Consider the following 18,139-nt stretch of genomic DNA (forward strand, 5'->3'; position numbering starts at 1 on the left):
TGATGAGCATTATGTAATTAATCTTATGGGATGCATCAGTTATATAGGCTAAATGGGTCAGGGTAGACATGTGATTGTGTTGGTGTCTGTCAGTGGTATATGGACGGACAGCGGGCTGATGGGTCCCAGAGGGGAGGCAGAGGCAATCAATTCTAGCCGTCAGTGGTAGTGGCAGATTGATCCTCTGTGTGGGGCCAAATCACACCGATATCCCACTCGTCCACAGCAGGGCCACCGCTCAACGGCGCTAACATGCACGGTGACTGCCTGTGTGCTGTGAGTGAGTGAGTGGGGGCGTAGTGGAGAGTGAACGCAGTTTACCCACCTCTTTGAAATACTCGCCTATTTTCAGATCACCTGTGTATCAATCAATGAGGGGAAACAAGGTGGGTAAACAGAACTACTCTGGATAGTTGACCCACCTCGGTACAGTGAGTAAACTACCACTACACCCCTACTTTACATCACTTTTAATCATGGGTCGCGGAACCGCCCGGGCCCGGGCCCGGGTACATTTCAGTTCCCTTTTTTTAGATTTTTTTTTTTTTTTTTTTAACAATTAAACCTCATTTACTTATTACACTCGACTGGTTGTTTTTCAGATGTGATGTGAATCTAAAGTGAACTAAACAAGTCAGATCCACTATAAATGTTTTTCAGTAGATGCTGTGATGTAGCCACAAGAAAGGTGCAATATTAATGTTTTTCAGGAGATGGCGATGTTGCTAGCTATAGGTTCTAAACAAGAAATATGGTTCAAATGTTTACAGTAGTTTTCCTTTCTTGCTGCACTACAATGTTACAATGCTGTGAGACAGGCCCGGCGTTGGAGGGGGGCCTGACCGGGCCGGGCCCCCCCATTCCCTAAACTGGCCCCCCCATTCATTTTTTTTTTTTTTTTTTTTTGTGTGTGCTAAAAACGTTTTTCCGTTTTTCTGTTTTAAATTTTTAAACGGAATCTGGCTGTCATTAGGCATTGATTAACTGAATGCTATTGCTAACTGTTACTTTGAACATCCATTTGCAATGATTCTGGCTGGATATTAACTATTGTAAATTTGTCACAATGAATGCAATTTGTGCACAATGTGTAAATACATTTAATATTAATTGTTTAGGCCTAATTATTTGTAAAGTCACAACACATTAGAGATGTGTGTAGTTCTTCATAGATTTAGCCTCTTCATTTTGCTCTCAAATGCACCAGGTTGACGAATTTTACTTTAAAATGTACAAAATCTTCTTCCGGGGGAGAATCCCACCGGACCCCCCTTGGGTAGCTTGGCCCCCCCAAGCTAGGGGCAGGCCCCCTCTGTAATTTGGTTCTGGAGCCGGCCCTGCTGTGAGACGGAGCTAAACACAAAAGATGCAATATTAATAGTTTTTCATGAGATACTCAGTATTTAATACTAATACTAATAATAGAAAAGGAGAAGATACTGAATAATGACATCACAACAGTATAATCCTAATGTTAATTTAAAATTAAATATTCTTCTAAATATGGATAAAAGTCCAAAAAACATAAAATTTTCTTCGACGCTGCCGAGATTCCATTCCTTACAGCACCCCCTACTTAATAATAGTTCCAGCGCGGCTGCGAAAATGTGGTGGCGCATTGTGTCAAGTGTACTGGCTCGGGGAACGGTCCGGCCCCCAGTCCCTTAGGTTTCTGACAATGTGACCCCCTGAACAATTTAGTTGAATAGCCCTGCTGTAAAACCCAGTCGCACTCATATTCTGGTTTATTTCAAGAAAAACATTTTGGCTAGTTGAAATTAATTGGCTCGTAACTTTAAAATCTAGCAGCCATATTGGCTGGTGATAAAAAAAAAATTTAATCTCAAACCCTGCAGGGAGAGCAGGTGGTGACATAGGAGTGAGTGAGAAAAGGAGCAAATATATGATTGTTAAGACTGAATACTGACATCACAACCGTCTAATCCTAATGTTAATTTAAAATGAGATATTCCTATATGAATCTGGCTTCAAACGACCAAAATCTTTATATGATGAATAATAATAATCAATGATGGTGGTTCACAGACGTGTGTGTGGGGGCGACACGCCCCCCGGCCCCCCCAAGTTCAGATGCCTTCCGCTACCTATGCTTTTAATGACAAGACTAGACTGATGTGGAGAATGTGTAGCAGGATCCATTAATGACGTTCAATCTTTAACATAGGGACTGATTGCCATCAATGAAGTACAGATTTTTGCATCATTACCCTTCAAGCAGTAGCCTACCTATCCACAGAGTAATAGTGGAGTGTAATTAGGGTAGGCTAGGCTACATAATGGGTACATACGACTGTGGTCTGACACCGTTTTTTATAGGTTGAGGCGATGTCTCGTCATAGTCGCTGGGATAGCTGGCTCAGCCTGGCTGGGGGCGTGGTCAGGGTGGGGTAAATCCCCCGTTCTATATCCATTCAGCAAAGTTAGAATTTAGCCGCTAGCCCAGCCCAGGCAGACACGATCGGGGATTTGACCACCACAGTAAACTCACATCTGAACCGACGTCTTGTGTTCTGCTCTAGAATCCCCAAACCTGTAGTTTAGAACCGCAGCACCGTCCCAATTGGTGAGTCAGCCCATTGAGATATATAGGCGGTTTTACCCCACTCGTGCGCCAACCGTATACCATCAAGCGAGTCTACTATATGGGTGATGATGTGTATTGTGTACTATATCTGAGGTGAGTGAATGTGTGTGTTGTTGATTGTGACAGAAAGAGGAGGGCTCAAGGGAAGAGTATATTATTCCATCCTGAGAGCAGAGACGCGCGCGCGTGTGTGTGTGTGTTTGTGTGTGAGAGAGACAGAGAGAGAGAGAGAGAGATGGGAGAGAGAGAGATGAGAGAGAGAGAGAGAGAGAGAGAGAGAGAGAGAGAGAGAGAGAGAGAGAGAGAGATCCAAGCACAGACCGAGGGGAGGGGAAAGCACACTTGCAGTTGCTCGCTGTCACACCCACCCCACACTGTCTGACACAGCCCCGTAACTGTGATGCTCACATTCTGAGGGAGATGCAGACAACACCAGAGGAGCATCAGCATCCAGGACAGGGCAATAGCTGCTACCTGCGCTAAGAAAAATACATGCCAAGGGACAGAGCCACAGACACGGCAAGCTCCGAGGGAAGGACAGCAGCAGCATTTCAGAAAGGGCACAACAAGGTGGAAGAGGAACATTTCTCAATATCTCTCTTATGACCTAAAAGAGGAGCTGTACAGCAGAGCTGGCTGAGCTCCCTGCCCCCTGGCTCTCTGTGCTGTGCTGCGCTGCGCTGCTGCTCAGCTCTTCCTCTCTATACACGCCGGACGTCCTCAGCGGTGTGTGTGTGTTCACCTGAGGCTGACACACCATGAGTGAGGCGAAGAAAGGTGAGCTAGCCCTCCGGGACAAAGCCATCCTGCACCAGCAGAGGCGTCTGAAGCAGGCCACCCAGTTCACTCACAAGGACTCGGCTGACCTTCTGCCCCTGGACGGCCTGAAGAGACTGGGCACATCCAAAGACTTGGTGAGTTGAAGCAAATGTCCTTGAAAATATACTGGTGTGTGTGTCTGCTTTGACTGAGTTCACTGACAGCATTGTAATTAGCCCCTGTAGAGGTGATCGAGTTCATACAACGAGTCCAGTTGGACATTTGGCTGGAGAGGCTGTTATCTGTTAACCTGGATTCTGGATTCTGGCGAGATCTTGTTGTGTGTATTGGTTAGCCTATGCATTTTTGGGGGGAGCTTCTGAGTGGTGAAATTGGATTGTGTATGGTATCTGCAATGTGTCTTTGCTGTCCCAATCATGTGAGAGAAGTAATAGGCTACATAGGAGAGTGATTGATCAGGGATAGTTAATTACCTCACTGTCACTTTGACCGCCTTTATTCTTCTTGTGGTTGTTAAAACAAGAAGCCGTGCATCTTGTGCTGTCACTCTGACACACTGAGCAGGAGCGATTTGAAGCAGTGAGCAGCAGACCCAGTGTGACTTGAGGAGCAGGCTCAGCCTCGAAAAGGAGATTCGTCACTGGAAAGATCATGAAAGATTCAGAGTCCTGGGCGAAGGTCTTGTCAAACCCTGTTACATTGTGCAGGGACTGTCCGACAGAGAGTGATGTCATTACAGTAAGATACTACATACGTAGGCCTACATTCAGGAGCACACAGCCACGCACACAATCAGACAACACACATACACACACACACACACACACACACACACACACACACACACACACACACACACACACACACACACACACCACACACACACACACACACACACACACACACACACACACACACACACACACACACACACACACACACACACACACACAGGGGCGTCATGCAAACCAAAATTCTGAGGGGGCGACATTCGGTGGCGACCAAAGGTCCCCAGCTAAAAAATGTCAGTGGCGACCGAAGGTCTGAATAGATCTGCAATGATTCAATCAGTCTGCCCAGATAAAGTGTGCTGAATCCACTCATGATTGAATCAGTCCATTTAGCTATTTCTAAAATGTTTGCCATTTGAAGCCAGATTTAGAGGAAGATCTAATTTTAAATTATAATTTTTTTATTAGAGTTTAGAGGGATTAGAGTGTTGTGATATCATTATTCGGTTTTAACCATCAATATTTTGCTCCTTTTCTCATTAGGGTAAATACTGTATATGTATTTAGAGATAAACATTCGGCAGCGACCAAAGGTCCCCAGCAGAAAAGTTTTGGTGGCGACCTAAGGTCTGAATAGATCTGCAATGATTCAATCAGTCTGCCCAGATAAAGTGTGCTGAATCCACTCATGATTGATTGATTTATCTATCAATCGTCCATTTAGCTATTTCTAAAATGTTGGCCAGATTTATAATATCTCATTTTAAATTATCATTGGGATTAGAGTGTTGTGATATCATGATTAAGTTTTAACCATCAATATTTTGCTCCTTTTCTCATTACGGTAAATACTGTATATTTATTTAGAGATTTCGGTGATTGTGCTTTTATGGTTATTAGCTTAGTCACTTCCACACTAGCTTCTACACTGCTGCCACTTTTCTTGAAATAGCTCAATCTTGCTTCACCCAAAATGTTATTCACATAAAAAGACTATATCCAGTATCCACAATGCAAATTATTTAAAAAAACTGCATCTTGACCTGGAGACATCAAATGGATTTACCTGTGACAGTGGTGGTAGTGGTAAAAACAGCTCACTGCCATAACAGCTCTGGCTAACATTACAATGTTAACTTTAGCTGCATGGTAGTACAAATATAGCCAACTAACTTGCTATGCAAACTATACCTATAATAACTAACAGCATGAATTTTACTTCCCCCTTTCTTTCTTTTTTTCAAAAAATCTGAGGGGGCAACTGCCCCCTCAGTTTCAATGGGCATGACGCTTCTGCACACACACACACACACACACACACACACACACACACACACACACACACACACACACGGATCAGGATGAAAGACAGATATTAAAGGAATAGTTCACCCAAAAATGAATATCTTGTTATCATCTACTCACCCGCATGGCCAGTTGAAACAGGTGAAGTTTGTCCATAAAAACACACAGGAGTTGAAACAGGTGAAGTTTGTCCATAAAAACACACAGGAGTTGAAACAGGTGAAGTTTGCCCATAATAACACACGGGAGTTGAAACAGGTGAAGTTTGCCCATAATAACACACAGGAGTTGAAACAGGTGAAGTTTGCCCATAATAACACACAGGAGTTGAAACAGGTGAAGTTTGCCCATAATAACACACAGGAGTTGAAACAGGTGAAGTTTGCCCATAATAACACACTGGGAGGTTCATTGCCAGCATGACTCCATAGTAGCCTTCTCCAAAACAACTGAAGTCAGTGGGGACCAGTTCTTCAGAGTTCCAAAAAGACCTATATTTACACCATCATTTAGTGTAAATCTGAACTACAGCTGATTTACAAGTTACAACAAATAAAGGTGTATATCTGTCTATTCAGAGTGTGATTGTTTAGGTGTTTTTGTTTTGGAACTCTAAAGAACAGGTCACCATTGACTTCAGTTGTTTTGGAGAAGGCTGCTACAAAGTTGTACAGGCATCCTCCCTGTGTGTTATTATGGACTAACACATTTCACCTGTGTTTCATTTGGCACGAGGGGGAGTAATGGTGATGGAATTTTCATGTTTAGGTGAACTATTCCTTTAAGTGGGACACCTCCAACCTCTTCATGCGTGCTTCCATCTCAGCCTGCTTTACCTCCTACAACCCTCTTATACACTGAGGACTCCCTGTAATAATCGTAACATCTCCGCCATCTTCTCCTGACACAATTCTGGTTCGATGGCGGCCTCCCAGATTCCCCACAGCTCTCCAAGAAGCTCAACAGCCACTCTGGCAGCGGGGGAGCAGTGGCAGCACCGCGCACCCTGTGATTATCACACTGTGACTGTGTATTTATGTGTGCCGCTTTCCAACACCATTTTGCATCTTAAAATAAATACATTCAGCAGCCCCCCTTCTTTGGCCGACTTGCATTTCTGTAATCTACTGGTGGACATGTTCCAGCTCTCTCCTCCCTCGTTATATCCGTCCTCTGTGCTTCTGAGATGCTATCCGGTTCGCACTTGCAAGTGTGAGCATGATAGCTAGCTGTGTGAGTGCTCACAAACATTTCTGCATCCCAGCATTACTTACTAGCGTGATATTAGCCTCGCTAGCCAGACTTCCCTCCCTGAAGGGAAGCCTGTTTCCATGGCTGCATGGAAACAGGCTGCTGGTGCTATAAGGGGGGCCACCATTGCGGGGCGACCATTTCAATCACCAGCGGAAGAAAATCCCTTTCCGCTCCCGGCAAGCTTCTGCCATTGGCTCCGACCCGCTCTGACTGACCAGCTGTGACCATATATGGATTTCCTTTCCGCTCCCTCCGTGTCCGTGATCAATCTGTTGGTCTCAAATGCCTGCGCCGTTGTGAAACAACATCAACAATGCCAGCTCGTTGCTACACGCTGAAAACGATTTAATCCCCCGTTGTAGGGAGAGAGTCTGGCAAGCGAGACTAGGTTAAACCAAACAGAGCATTTTTTTCTCCGCAATTCCAGAATGGAGATCAACGCTGCCAGACTCCCCTCCCAGAAGGGGGGGAAGTCTGGCAACTGGCAAGCGAGACTAGCGTGATATCAGACTGAATTGTCAACTCTTTACACTCCACTTCCTTCTTCCGAAGCAGCCAACTCGGTGGAGTGGGCGGATTCGAAGGTCCCAACCAAGGCAAAGCATTATTAGTATCCTAAAGGCCCAATTATGCTCATTGTTAAATATGGATAGTCCATACTTCTAATTCTGCATGTTTTCTGAAAGCTTACGGATACAGATGAAACGGAGCAGTACCACACACACACTCACACATTTGACTCTCTACTGCCCACTAGTGAATGTATTGCTTAGCATACCAACATGGAAGACGCATGGAAGTATGTGGGCAGCGACGGTTACATCATTTGAAACGGACGCATTTATTTTCGGACAGAAATGGAGCATAAATGAGCTCTAAGTGTATTCACACAGAATGAGATAGTAGCATATGCAGCGTAAAGACCCGAAGGTGAACATAATCCCAGCCAGGCATTAATTGTATGTGTACCCGAGTGAATGCGAGTTATCGTGAGTCCCGCGTAAATAGGTTAGACTCACTCCCCAGTATAAAGGCCCGTTCACCAGTTCTCCTGGGGTTGCGGTTAGCATGTGTGCTTTGCAAGTGGGAGATCGTGGGATCAAATCCCGCCTCCACCACCCTGGGCAAGCCCTTAACATGGGTTGTTGCATTTAAGTGAAATCCCCATTCTATAACCCCATAGACTTTTCCACTGACGAACCAAAATGGCGGCGATTTCTGGTTAAGCCTACAGAAATACGTTGTCCCTGCGGTACTCTAAACTAAAGGCAGTGAATTAAATTGACATGAATTTACAGTCAAATATGAGTTACAGTCTAAGCTCTAAGCGGTACACCATGTAGTTAGCAAGAGTCATCTAATGGTGAAACGTTCTAGTAGAAGAAGCAGCTGTAATGCATTAAGTGACGAGTGAAGCCCAGCTGCAAAGTGACGTTTGGTGGTGGTGATGATGATGAGATGATGAGATTCTTATTCCTAAACTACCTCCTATTGTCCTCGGGTCAATTTGACCCAGAAAGACAATGTAACCAGGTGGACGAAGGAGCAGGACCACAATACAATCGGGCACAGTGGCTCAGCGGTAGAGCTGTCGCCTCACAGCTAGAAGGTCCTGGGTTCGATTCCCGCCTTGGATGCTGTGGGTGCCGAGGGGGTGTCCCCCCCCCCCCATATCCTCAGGTGCCCACTGCCCAGCTGGGCTATCTCATCAAAAGGGTCTTTCTGTGTGGAGTTTGTATGTGCTCCCCAGGGGTTCCTCCATACAACATCGGTATGGACCCCCACCAAAAACATGCAGAAGATCGTCATCTGACCAGTGACGACTACAACTGAAGTTGGTCCCCGGCCGGGTGCTGTACACAAGAAAGCTGCCTACTGCTCCTGGCCTGCCCACCGGAGACAGGAAAAGCCTGGATGGGATAAATGCAGAGACTATATTTCACCGGCCACCGTCAGCATGAGTGTGTGTGTGGCCGCATGCATGTGTTGGGTTGTCGTGTGACAAATATTGATATTTACAGGACAGCCCAAACTGTCAAACTGTGGTGTCAAAACAAATAAAGATGGGTCTAGCTCTTCTTCTACAAGGGTTAAACGAAAGGAGCTTAATGTACAACTCACCCACTGTATAATTCCACATCTATGGGGCGAAACCCGGTATTATCTTCTCCTTCAAGATAGAATGAAATCCACACTTAACTGAAAGCCAATCAGTGTGTCACAGGGAGCGCAGCACAATTTGCATCATGTTCCATGTTAGAGAAGCCTCAGGAACGGTGCTCTCCCTCCATCTCTTCTACCATAACCACTCAGGCTTTGGAACAAACATGGCTGGACTAAATGGAAGGCGAGCAGGATGTGTTTGTGAGGTGCATGGCAGGCTCAACCTCCACAGGCAAACAACAGCCTTGTCTGCCTCTGCTGGGGCAGTGATGTCATCAGCTCTATTTGTTTCTCCGTAGGCCGACTGCCTACTTCTATATTTTCATTCATTCGCCTTTGCTTGTGTTTTGATCTGCATGAGTAATTCTCAAATTGCATTCCTGCCGTTTGCATTCATACATTCAGATTCCCGTAACGGCCTGCTCCCCACTACTTTGACCTGGAAATGGAATTGATACAATTGTGTCATCTTATGTTTCAGTGACATAGACCTTTTAGCTGTAACCTGTTTCAGTGACAGAGCCGTACATAGACCTTTTAGCTGTAACCTGTTCTTCGTCTTACGTTCTGCTATCATGGCCTGACCAGTGGCCAGTGTGTAATTCACCATGGAGCCTGTTATATAAGAGTGAACTTGTTTTGCTGCTCTTTGGCCCGAGGTCCTCTCACTCTCAGCAGCATCACTCCGGCCATGTTGCGCTGGGAAGCGAGGGAGCAGTGAGCATGAAAAGGGCAAAAGCGATGAGCGATGGAGGGGAAGGGAAGGGAAGAGACGGCGTGGAGACGGGGTCAAGGAGGACACGGGACATTTTATATAACGCAGCTGGAGATGTAGATGTCAGACGGAAGAGGAGCTAAGAGGAGAGAGTGAGAGGGAAATGGAGTGTGTGTTGGGGGATGTGAGAGAGGAGAAGGGTGGGGGGGGGGGGGGGGGGGGTGAGCCCAGTCACATTAACACCTGAGCTCAGCTTCAGTTATTGTGTAACTTCATTGCTTTCTACTGGATGCACTCCACTGTACCTCTCTCTGTCTCCACACAGGGGTAGACCAATATATCAGTCTAATAATAGCCTTTAAAGTCACACTGAAATGAAAAATTACCTTTTCAAAATGACCTTTTCAAAACAGACAAACCATTTATTTTCTTGTGCTTTTATAACAAAAAGGTGCCACGTGCACCTGACTCTCATATTTTTAAGTCCACGCAGCACTCTTCTCTTCATCTATTTTAATTATTTTTTACTTGGATGGAAAATCTTCATTTTGTACCAGGAGGTATACATCTATCACAGAAATGAGCAAACCTAAGTATGTATGTATGTATGTATGTATGTATGTGTGTATGTATGTATGTGTGTGTGTATGTATGTATGTATGTATGTATGTATGTATCTGTGTAGCTCTGTTTCCATTTCCTCAGACACCGTCGGCCTGACAGCAATAATAATTGGCACGGGTACCGGCAGGGGTCCCAAGCAGACGGTGACAGGGCCGGATTTTTTAATTAGATAATTCGGGCAAAAATGGCTAATTAGTGGGCAAAATGAGTGAACACAGTGAACGCACCATGGAGAGCTCCATTCGTTAGCTCCTGATGGAACACATCTGAGTGGAGTTGGAATCAGCCAGGGAAGTAAGTGGACTATGAAAGCCCTCTGGGGAGATAGAGGAGAGGCTGCATGCCAACTCTGTGAGTGAGGCCTGACTAAATGACCATTATAAAATGGATAGTTCCGGGCCTTGATTACAATTGGGCCTTTAGGCTCTTAAGGATATTTTCACGCAAATGTGTGCAAAAGCACCAAATTTGACTCAGATGTAGTCCAGGCCATGCTAGTAACAGGATCTAGCGAGGTATCCATCTTGTATTAGTCTCCTCTCTCTGCATGTATGGGAGTTATTATATTATGGTTATTGCTGTGGGCACGAAAGACCTCCTGTAACGGTCTTTACTGCAGGTGAGCTGACTGAGCCTCTGACTGAAAACACTCGCGACATTCAAATTCCGGTACACCATTGATAATGTAATCAGTGACATCGTCAGTGATGTCACATAGTATGCATCTTTTTCCCTGCAGAATTCTGATTTTAATCTGAGAATTCTGACTTTAATCTCAAAACTCTATTATCTCAAAATTCTGACAGTAACTCGGAATTCTGACTTCAATCTCAGAATTCGGACTTTATTCTCAGAATCCTGATTTAAAGTTATAATCTCAAAGATTTTCATCTAAATAAGAAAAATTAAATTAAGAGTCACTCACAATGTTGATTGAGGCTATGGTCCATTGATGGAAGCATTTGCAGTATATAGTGACATTATGTGACATTAGTAATGTCACATAATGCAACACTGTTTGGATGTAACCTGCAATTACCACTCATCACCATAGGTGTTACCCAAGAGAACAAAGCTGAAATCTTAGAGATTAAACGGTAGTATTGAATTGGGCCTGGTGTAAAAAAAGAAAGAAGGTTGGGAACCACTGTTGTGTCTTACTGTAACACCTCTGTACAAGGCTGAACCCAATGATGCAGGAGGCAGACACAATGTAACCGTTTCAAAGTCTTTTACTGAGTCAAAAATGTTCAATAAACAGTACAGCACTGGTTCCACTCCCACGGAATAAAGCAGGAATAATGCAATGTCTCTTCCGGGTCCAAACAGAAAGGCTCCGATAACAAATTTAGGAATACTCCAGGAAAAGATGAACTAAAACAGTTCATCTCCAGAAGTCCAACATAGTGGGAAGAGCAGGTTGGATTTACAAAGTCAATGGTGAACAGAATCCAAACGAAAGCAAAGTACGATCCAACGCTTCCTTGTATTTGTATTGTCAAACTCACGATAACAGACAGGCAGACGAAAGCAGGCTGAGGGAGGCAGGGCAGGGCAGATCCGTGGCAGCAGACAATGTCAGCAGTGTTTCGGCACCAGTCTGTGCAGAGAGCTGTTATATAGCGATAGAGCCGATGTCAGGTGAATAACATGAGAGATACATACAAGCCAATAGATACCACCTGCTCCTCATCTTCAATCACTCGCTGACGGTAAACCAACTGTGCATCTAGAACGCCGCCTTCCTTCAGCACCTTGGACAGCGCTCGATGTAGACGGAGCCTCAGTGCCACTGGAAGCAGCAGCTGGCTGACCAGTCACCACACTTACAGTTAACTGTATCTGATAACCTGCCATTGTCGTCATCCTGTGTATTATCCTTTCTGTATCAAGCATGAATGTGGTTGCCAATTAGGCACTTTTGTAACTGACTGACTCACAATAAGTGTTTATGTCCTTTGTACTTTGTATCTATGTGGACATAAATAAAACATTTAAATGTGTGTGTGTAAGTGACTAATTCAGTGAAGTCCTGTGTAAATGGGAGTCTCGAGGTATTGTAAGTGTGGTCAGAGCACCAGTGAAAGCTTCAATGTAAACCAACCTCCTTGCCTCAAGGATGATAAGAAAGCCAAAGGCCTTAAGTACCTTAGTATTGGAAACCATTACATGCAAGTGAAGGTTTCCATTTACTATACTGTCATTTGGGGGGGAAATATTTACTTAAGTCCATTATTTGAAAATATAGATAACCCATTGTTTCCTTTGGTCAAACAAGGACTTAAGAACTTGGGTCCAGCCCGGAGTAAAGCGTATATGAGACTCAGTCCTCCCTGCAGTGATCTGGGTTCCAATCTGGCCCACGTTCATTCGCTCTACGTATGCCCTCCCATCTCTCTTTCTCATACCTTCCTCACTCTGTCGCACTCGGTCAATGAAAGCATAAAAAGGCCTAAAATAAAGAAATAAAAAGGCCTTAAGAACTTGAGGTCTACTAACCTTTCAAAAAGGAGCCTACATGAATCCCTAAGTGCTTTTTACAAATAGTGCGTATGTCATTTTGGAACAGGGATTTCCATTCATATGCATTTCAGCTCACTCATCATTCAATGGTTTAGTTTTCCAAAAAGAACTTTAATGCGATAAGCAAATCCCAAAAATGTCACTCAACGTGATTGTTGGGCCTGGTGGGATTAGACTGGCCTTTTCTCTCCACACCTGTTCCACTCCAAAACAAGCTGTGCTGGATTGATTGACATACAGGCTTATTAATAGGTGAGCTGGTGGATGTAGCCTGAGCCCCCCGTCTCTCTCTCTCTGTCATCTGGTGGTGAGGAGGGGCAGCAAAACACTCTCAGGAAGACAGGGGGCTAAAAATAGCTGATAACAACAACGACAAAACAACCCTGCCAACAGAGGAAGATGGCTCAAGGAGGTGCAGAGTTTTCAGAGAGGAAACAAGTGGGAGTTTAGGGAGAAACGGGGCTCCATTGGGAATGGCAAGGTGTGGGACAGGTCATACCTTAATTGGCTTGGCCCAGAGCCATATAGATGGAAGAGTCCCGACATCTCCATTCACTCCAATGGACCAGTTTTTTTCTCTCTCAAGAGTTCCAGGAAGTAAGGTCCTGAATTAAGCAGCACTGTCGAGTTGCAGCAAAATAGACAGTTTGTGTTGTACTCTGAAAGGGTTTTCCCCCCCTTGAATCAAATTGTACATTATCAGCTTTATTCTAGCATGCAAAAGTAGCGCGAGACCCATTCCTGGCTGTTCATTGGCTAATGAGTCTCACATTTTGGTCCTCCGCTGACACCACTCTCTCTCTAGAGGACACTAGCTTGGCCTAAGTGAGTCCAAATGTAGCCTAATCAAATTGATGTTTATTTGTCCGTCACAAATGGCATTGAATAGAACACAACAGTCACGTGACGTCTCCAGCCCCAGAAGATAATTCCAGATTCATTTTCCTCCATAGTGTCACGTGTTGGTTCCGAACTTCTCATTAGACTGGTGTCTAGGGGTATTTTATCATTCCGCCAACCCTGCAACATGAATGTGATCAAAAGGTTAGGAGGAGGTTAGGCTGTTGATTATTGAACTTAGTTTGAATTACCTGGTCCTTCACGCAGGAAGATTGGCTGCATCTGGTAGTCACTCTTCCTCCGGCTAGCAGCTTGGTCCTAGCCTGGGTAAACCCATCCCCCACGTGACCTGCTCTCAGACCTGTTCTCAGTCACTATGTGACTGGGAACTGAGAGAGCAGGTCACGTGGTGGCTGGGTTTACCTAGGCTAGCTTGGTCCATCCCGACGCTGGAACAACGCTGTCGTCTCTGAGATCTGAGAGCCGTCCAGGCCTCACTAGTTCAGTAGTGCCTCGCCGTAGCAAGACTGAAAAATATCTAAATCTATCACACATGAAGTTAGCTCCGCTGTCCTGTCGTTCTGCCCGTGAACCTCTGTCGTCCTCATCCCGGAAGTAATCCCACAGGAAGCAAGGCCCAAAGGTTGCCTTGAGAATCATTATTTATAGCAATAGTCCATACTTCTAGGCAATTCAAATGTCATTCAATGATCAGGACAGCTAGAAATACATAGGTAAACATGATCATATCTAATCTGAGGGGATACTGCCTACTCTCACCTAACGAACGGTGACAATAGACATTTCAAAAAATCCTTATATAACGAGTTTCAAGGCTGGAACCAAGCCAACCAGCAACCTACTGAATCGTGAATCGTGAGTGACAATAAAACATTTCACTTGGAGCAAAGATACAAAAATTAAAACGGGGGGGGGGGGGGGGGTAACAAAAATATTTTCTGTTTTGTTTATTGTGTTAGTACATTTTTTGTTGCAGCCTTACAACTCGTTAGATAAGGATTTTTCTAAATGTCTATGGAGAAAATGAATGGGGAATTCTCTTCCGGGGCTGGAGACGTCACATGACTGTTGAGCTCTATTGCTAGAACGTGAACAAGAATTTAAAAATGTCATTACAAGGTGAAAATAATATCATTTGGATGGAGGGCTTGTGAAATTGTGATGGTCAAGCGTCTCATTTGTGATTTACACTTCGTTTGGGACAGTATGTCCATGCTTCTTATTTTTTATTATTCATTATTTTTTCTTTTGTTTTGTTTTAACTTGTAGAGACTGCCTACTGTTGCATTTCTGTGGGGGAACGAAAACACTGCAGCACAGGCCACCGGAAGACGGGGGCAGGTCTTCTTCTGTCTTCTTGCCTGTAGTAACGCATAGCCTGGTGTCGTGAGGTTAGCTTCTGGAACCCTGCATTTCGAAATTTCCCCCCCACCGCCCCCTTTTAGCCAATTGGCATGAACACACACACACACACACACACACACACACACACACACACACACACACACACACACACACACACACACACACACACACACATACACATACACACACACCTACCATAGGCGGATTATGACTTGGCGGGCCCCTGGGCCTGGATACATAAAGCGCCCCCCCTCACAGTGCCCATACATACGCACAATTAAGGCCAGAATAATAACTAAGACAGACCTGCATCTCAACAGGATTTACAGCACAGCCACCTGAAAACCAAAGCCAGCAAAGCCAACAGCACAATAACAAGAAATAAATGTGCCTGTATCTAACAGAGGCTTTACAGTGCAGGTACACTCAATTAAAGCCAAAAGCATAATAACCGTCTAATTGTCCATAAACTTATGGAACATTTTGTCAAAAATATAGGGTTGGGGCCCTAAATACTGTAACATCTCCACACATCCCCTCGCCAGTTGAAAAAACTGGTGCTGGGGAGCTGGAGATTCAAAGAAAGAAAGGAATGTGCGCATCAGTATATTGAAGTAGCCTAACTAAGCTAATTAGCCTATTTCGTGTTTCGTAGCGTACAGTTATTATAAAGTGTTCCCGAAAAATATTGTTTCTCAGTAGTAAGGCACTAGTGAGAAATACACCAACGAGCGAATAGCCTGACGACATGCTCTGCTCTTCCCTACATAAAGCAATCTTATTTAACCATTTGACTTCCATAATGCCTTGTCACTACTGTATACAAGGTGACCATTAAGACAGTCAGACAGTTTTTGGGTTGATTTGTCTTACTGCCTGGTTGTGTGCCAGGGTGAGACCTAGCCAACTGAAATTACGATATGAAGACTCTTGAGACAGAGTGTGTGTGTGTCCATGTGCTATCTGTGTGTGCAGGCAGGCAGTGTGTGTCATAATATCCTGAGGATGATGAGAAGCAGATAGAGGAAGGAGAAGAGCCCCCAAAGTGTTAACTCATTTATCAAACAATCTCCTTTCTTTGTTACTTCTTCTCATCCACCCATTCCTCTTTTTCAATTCAACCCTAGTTCTGCTTGTAACTCTCCCCCGTTCGTTCATACTTGCCTTTGCTACCACCCTCTCCTTCCTTCCTCCTCTCACCTTTTACTTTACACCACAGGTTTCAAAAATGTATTAAACATGGGTAATTTACTGCAGGGCGATGTGGGAATTTAGGACTTTAATCATGAGAGAGATAATGAGGAAAATAGTGGAAGAGAGATACAAAGTATGGAGACAAGATAGGTGGGTTTTTATCCTCATCTAGACTTGGACAACTTTTTTGAATAGCATATCAGTGGTGTAAGCCAGTGGTTCCCAACCTTTTTTGTCTTATGTACCCTTTGAGCTGTTTTGCCATGCCAATAGTACCCCCTCACTCATGCCTGTTGATGATGCTCCTACATTTGTTGTATATATATTTTAGTGTAATATGCAGACATAGGCTACAAGTAAATCCATAAAAAAATATATGTTTCACTGAACTGCCGGTGTGTGGGCATGGCTTCCTTTTGTAACCAGGCTCTCCTAAACCTGAATCTGGTGTGACAGCAACTAGACGTTTTAGAGCCATTTATCAGTAATGTAACACACCTGTCGGGGGGAACTAGTTGTGGCGTGCACATGCCATTTTAACAATGGGCTTATGAAATGACATTTGAAATGATTCCCCCCTCCCCCCATCATTTTGGAAATTAATTGTAATCCCAAATCTTTCCAAGTACCCCCTGCAAGATGTTTAAGTACCCCTATGGGGTACACGTACCCCTGGTTGGGAATCACTGCCAGTTCATCCCAGGCCTGGCCAAGAGACATGGTGGCCCTGTGAAGAGGCTCTGGGTTATGGGCCCCCTGAGCTCTTGGGCCCGGTAGGCCCGTTCGGTAATAAATCCCCGACACCTACACACACACACACACACACACACACACACACACACACACACACACACACACACACACACACACACACACACACACACATAAAACACACACACACACACACACACACACACACACACACACACACACACATACACACACACACACACACACACACACACACCTGCTAAAGGGTGGTGAAGTTTTGTGGAGCGACCGACCAACAAAGCGACAGTGTCTTCTAGAGCTGCTGGTCACAGCTAAAGAGAAGATGAGATAGCTTCAGCTTTGCTGGCCACAACTGACAATTTACTACATTGACCAAAGGATCATATCTCTTCCGTCATAGAGTGACAGAAATGAGAGGGCAGATGGAAAGAGAGGAGGAGGACGGAGACAGGAAATGAGGGAGTTGAGGGGAGCAGATGTGCGGCCGGCTGCTGCGGTCTCCTGGCCGACGTGATGGGCAGGTGAGAAAGAGGTCATGTGACTGGCTGGATGAGAGAGAGGAGCATGTTGCAGTGAGTCCACATGGCAATTAACCTCTAATCTCACACAGAAGGGAGCGTGATAAAGAAAGAGGAAGAGACTAACGGAGAGAGAGGAGGAAGACACGTTTGATGTTCCTTTAATGAACAGTCAACTTATCCTAAAAACAGCAACTTAACAACGATAAAAACAAACTCAATGCCTCGCCACACACGCATGCACACACACACACACACACACACACACACACACACACACACACACACACACACACACACACACACACACACACACACACACACACACACACACACACACACACAGCAGGAATATAAAAAAAACATGCCACCAACAAACCCCACAGATGCAACAAAAGAAAGGTTAACAAAGCCACACCAGCTACTTACACTCAAATACAAATGGAGAAGAGAGAGAGAGAGAGAGAGAGAGAGGAAGAGAGAGAGAGGAGGGGAAGAGGGAGGAAGAGAGAGAGAGGAAGAGAGAGAGAGGAGGGGAAGAGAGAGGAAGAGAGAGAGGAAGAGATTCAAGGCAGATTCAAAAATTCTCAACTTCGAGTAGTCGCTGGAATGAAGTGGGGAATTTGGAGGTGTTGAAATCGTGTTATTATCAGAGGAGAGACAAGACAAATGCTGCATGACAAATTGATTGATTGATTTGATTATGGATATAAGAGAGACAGCAACATCCAACGGATATACATGTAAAAGTGCGGACACTTATTTCCAA

General features: G+C 44.7%; 1 protein-coding gene across 1 annotated transcript in view; it reads left to right on the forward strand.

The window, feature by feature from the left end:
* The first annotated feature begins 3,347 nt into the window (after nt 1–3,347).
* Nucleotides 3,348–18,139, forward strand: part of nrip2 (nuclear receptor interacting protein 2) — a 43,070-nt gene continuing 28,278 nt past the window's right edge. The window contains exon 1 of the mRNA XM_083654734.1: nt 3,348–3,519. Within this exon, the coding sequence (XP_083510860.1) occupies nt 3,364–3,519 (156 nt within the window). The 5' untranslated portion in view covers nt 3,348–3,363. The remainder of the gene's footprint in view (nt 3,520–18,139) is intronic.

This window comes from Poromitra crassiceps (genome assembly GCF_964638095.1).
Source record: "Poromitra crassiceps genome assembly, chromosome: 2".
NCBI classification, from domain to species: Eukaryota; Metazoa; Chordata; class Actinopteri; order Beryciformes; family Melamphaidae; genus Poromitra; species Poromitra crassiceps.